At 43.6% G+C, this 3,207-nt stretch overlaps 1 protein-coding gene across 1 annotated transcript in view; it reads left to right on the top strand.

Moving 5' to 3' along the window:
• The window catches only part of LOC311245278 (actin, alpha cardiac muscle 1-like), a gene marked incomplete at both ends in the record, with an annotated part of 36,849 nt that extends 36,813 nt beyond the window's left edge, over positions 1 to 36 (top strand). The window contains one exon of the mRNA XM_084335114.1: positions 1 to 36. This exon is cut by the window's left edge and continues 108 nt beyond it. Within this exon, the coding sequence (XP_084191240.1) occupies positions 1 to 36 (36 nt within the window).
• Positions 37 to 3,207: the final 3,171 nt, after the last annotated feature.

The raw sequence follows: 3,207 nt of genomic DNA, 5'->3' as shown, positions 1-3,207 counted from the left end.
GCCGGCCCCTCCATCGTCCACAGGAAGTGCTTCTAAGCTCCGCCTCCCTCCCTCCCTTCCATCTTTCTTTTCCAACTCTCTCTCTCTCTTCATCAGTCCTCATTAGTCTTCTGTAGTTTTTTCTCTTCTTTTCATGTATCCGTTTTTCCTTCCTTCCTACCGTCTCGCTCTCCCTCTCTCTCTTTCTTTCTCTCCCCCGTTGTTTGCTGCTGTTCTGTTATTCCATTGTTTTCCCCCGAAACTCAAATCTTGTAACTGAACCAAGAAATGTTTCTCAAATAAATGAATTCTCACTTTTTGAGTGTTGCCTGGCTGTGTCATATGTGGCGGCACTACAAAGGGTTAAATCACTTTGTGTTTTCAATGTTACTAGCTCACCATTTTGGGAGAGGGTCTATATATATATATATATACAGTCGCCAGGTGCAAAGCAGATGTCTGGTTGCAAAGTGGAGGTGAAATATTGTGGAAATACAACAAATCTACGAAACCACTTACTGAGACATGACCCAGACGTGACATATGCAAAAGCCAATGTTCCAATACAAATTACATTCATGTAACAGCTTGAGTGTCAAATCCTAACGTAAACATTGATATTTTTAAGAATGCAACATGTTAGAGGGCTCCTTGAACCATTTATAGCATTGAATCGAATATAATCGGAAATCAAATCAAATCCGGACCTTGTGAATCGGAATCGAATCGTTTTGGGAAATCAGTGGCAACACCCAGCCCTACTGTACTTCTTCTACCACTGCTTCTATCTGATACCAGTAGTACTTATGCATCCCTAGCACCCCCATTTACTCCTTCCCTCCCTACAGTGACCTAAAGCGGCCATTAGAGGGCAGCATGCCTACAGGCTCTTCATAGACTTCCAAGGCCTCTTGGTAGGAACACAGCAGATGACTGTGTGACATGTCCCCACCACGTGAGATGTCATGACAACACTGTGTGAGACGTCATGACAACACTGCATGAGACGTCATGACAACACTGCATGAGACGTCATGACAACACTATGAGCAGCAGGTTGTAGTAGCCAGAGACAGAAACCAGAGACAAAAAATGCTCGGAACTTCATAAAAGTCAGACAAAGCTTACCAAAAGCTCATACAGTGAACTCCAAGCCCACGTGGTTGAACTCAAACTGCAAAGAAACAGACTAAGAAATGACGTAAAACTCCATGATCAAAACTGCAAAAAAGAATGTCATCAATGACAAAACTGAGGAAAACAAAAATAAACCCTGTGAACTTTGGAAATTACTCAATAATCAACTAGGCTGCAGTAAAAAACTTAAAACCAGATTTTCAAACATAAACATAAAGACGGACAACACGCTCATCACAGACAAGCTGGATGTGGCCAATTACTTAAACATTTTCTTCACAAACATAGCCACAACACTGGTAAATAAACGACCCTGCCACTCAGGGCATTTTGGGGTAGAACACATCATAGCCTACTACAATAACCTAGGGGTCTGCAAAGACGATTTCAAACTAGAAATGGTAACAACAGCTGAGGTACTCAAAAAACTGAGCGCCCTCCAACCTAACAAGGCCACTGGCCATGACAATATAATATCCCCTCCAAATTCCTCAGAAACTCAGCAACCGCCATCACCCCAGTCATCACACATAATAAACCTCTCCATAAAACAGGGACACGTACCCAAAGACTTCAAAATTGCAAGAGTAACCCCCCTACACAAAAAGGGCAGCAAATTAGACCCAGTCAACTACCGCCCTGTTTCTATTCTTACCTCCATCTCGAAAGTCATGGAAAAAATAGTATATGAACAGGTCGAAAAGTACCTCGCGGGAAAAAATCTAATCTACATTTTCCAATCTGGCTTCAGAACGTCCCACTCCACTGACACATGCCTTCTCTATTTGAACGACCACATCAAACAAGAGGTGGACGCGGGCAAATACTGCGGCATGGTCATGCTGGACCTACAAGAGGCCTTCGACACTGTCAATCACTCCATTCTGATTGACAAGCTAAAAGCAATTGGTTTTGAAGTCTATCAGTGAGCTGGATGCAATCCTACCTGGAGGGGAGAGAACAGATGGTGGAGGTAAACGGTACCCTACCCCCCCCCCCCCCCCCCCTCCCAGTGAGCTGTGGTGTTCCACAAGGAAGCATACTAGGACCGCTACTGTTCCTAATTTATGCAAATGCATGTCGTCAGCTTGTGACTGCAACTTGTTCCTGTTCGCGGACGACTCAGCCCTGCTGGTCTCTGACAAGAACAAGTTACAGGTTGAAAACACCCTCAGCTCTGAACTACGCAAAATCTGCACCTGGCTCGCTGATAACAAACTATCATTACACCTGGGTAAAACAGAGTCCATTCTCTTCGGTTCAAATTACAAACTCAGCAAGACCGAGGGCTTTAATGAATAATGAATGAATGAATGCATGAATGAATAACTTCTCAGTTACAGTGAGGAAAGATAAAATTACATACCTAGGTTCCATCCTAGAGGCAAATCTTTCCTGTGACAAAATGGTATCGAATGTAATAAAAAAGGTCAACCAACAAACTAGATTATTTTACCGGATCTCCTTTCTGACAAGAATACCCTGAATACTCTGGCAGGAGCAAGGGTACATACTACAACTATGCTTGCACCTCATGGTACCAAAGCACCTCAAACGCGCTAAAAACTAAATTACAAACATCACAAAACAAACTGGTCAGACTACTGCTTGACCTTACTCCTAGAACCCACCTCACCCCTGCCCACTTTGACAACCTAGGATGGCTTAGAGTAGACGACAGAGTACAGCAACTTGCAATGGCCTGGTCTACAAGATACACTACACGACTAAGGTACCCATGTACATGTCAAAATATTTCCCAAAGGTCAGTGAATACCACGACCACAACACCAGATTGAGCTCCACAAATCAAACCCAGATTCGGCTCAAACAAGGGACTAAACACGTTTAGAAATTATGCCACATCAATGTGGAACGCCCTACCCACAGCTGTAAAGGAATGTGAATCACTACCCACTTTCAAAACCACTCTCAAAGAGCACCTACGGGAGACTGCAATTCGAAACTGGCCCCTGTAAATGTCCTAACCCAACCCCCTCCAATGTACAGTAAATGTCCTAACCCAATAATACACGAGACCCTCTTCTTGGGACCAAGTAAGGTTTCGTCGATAATCCAATGTACAGTTAC

Source organism: Notolepis coatsorum (assembly GCF_963971535.1).
Source record: "Notolepis coatsorum genome assembly, chromosome: 18".
NCBI lineage: Eukaryota > Metazoa > Chordata > Actinopteri > Aulopiformes > Paralepididae > Notolepis > Notolepis coatsorum.
The sequence above is the reverse complement of the archived record's forward strand: the minus strand, read 5'-3'. Positions and strand labels throughout refer to the sequence as shown.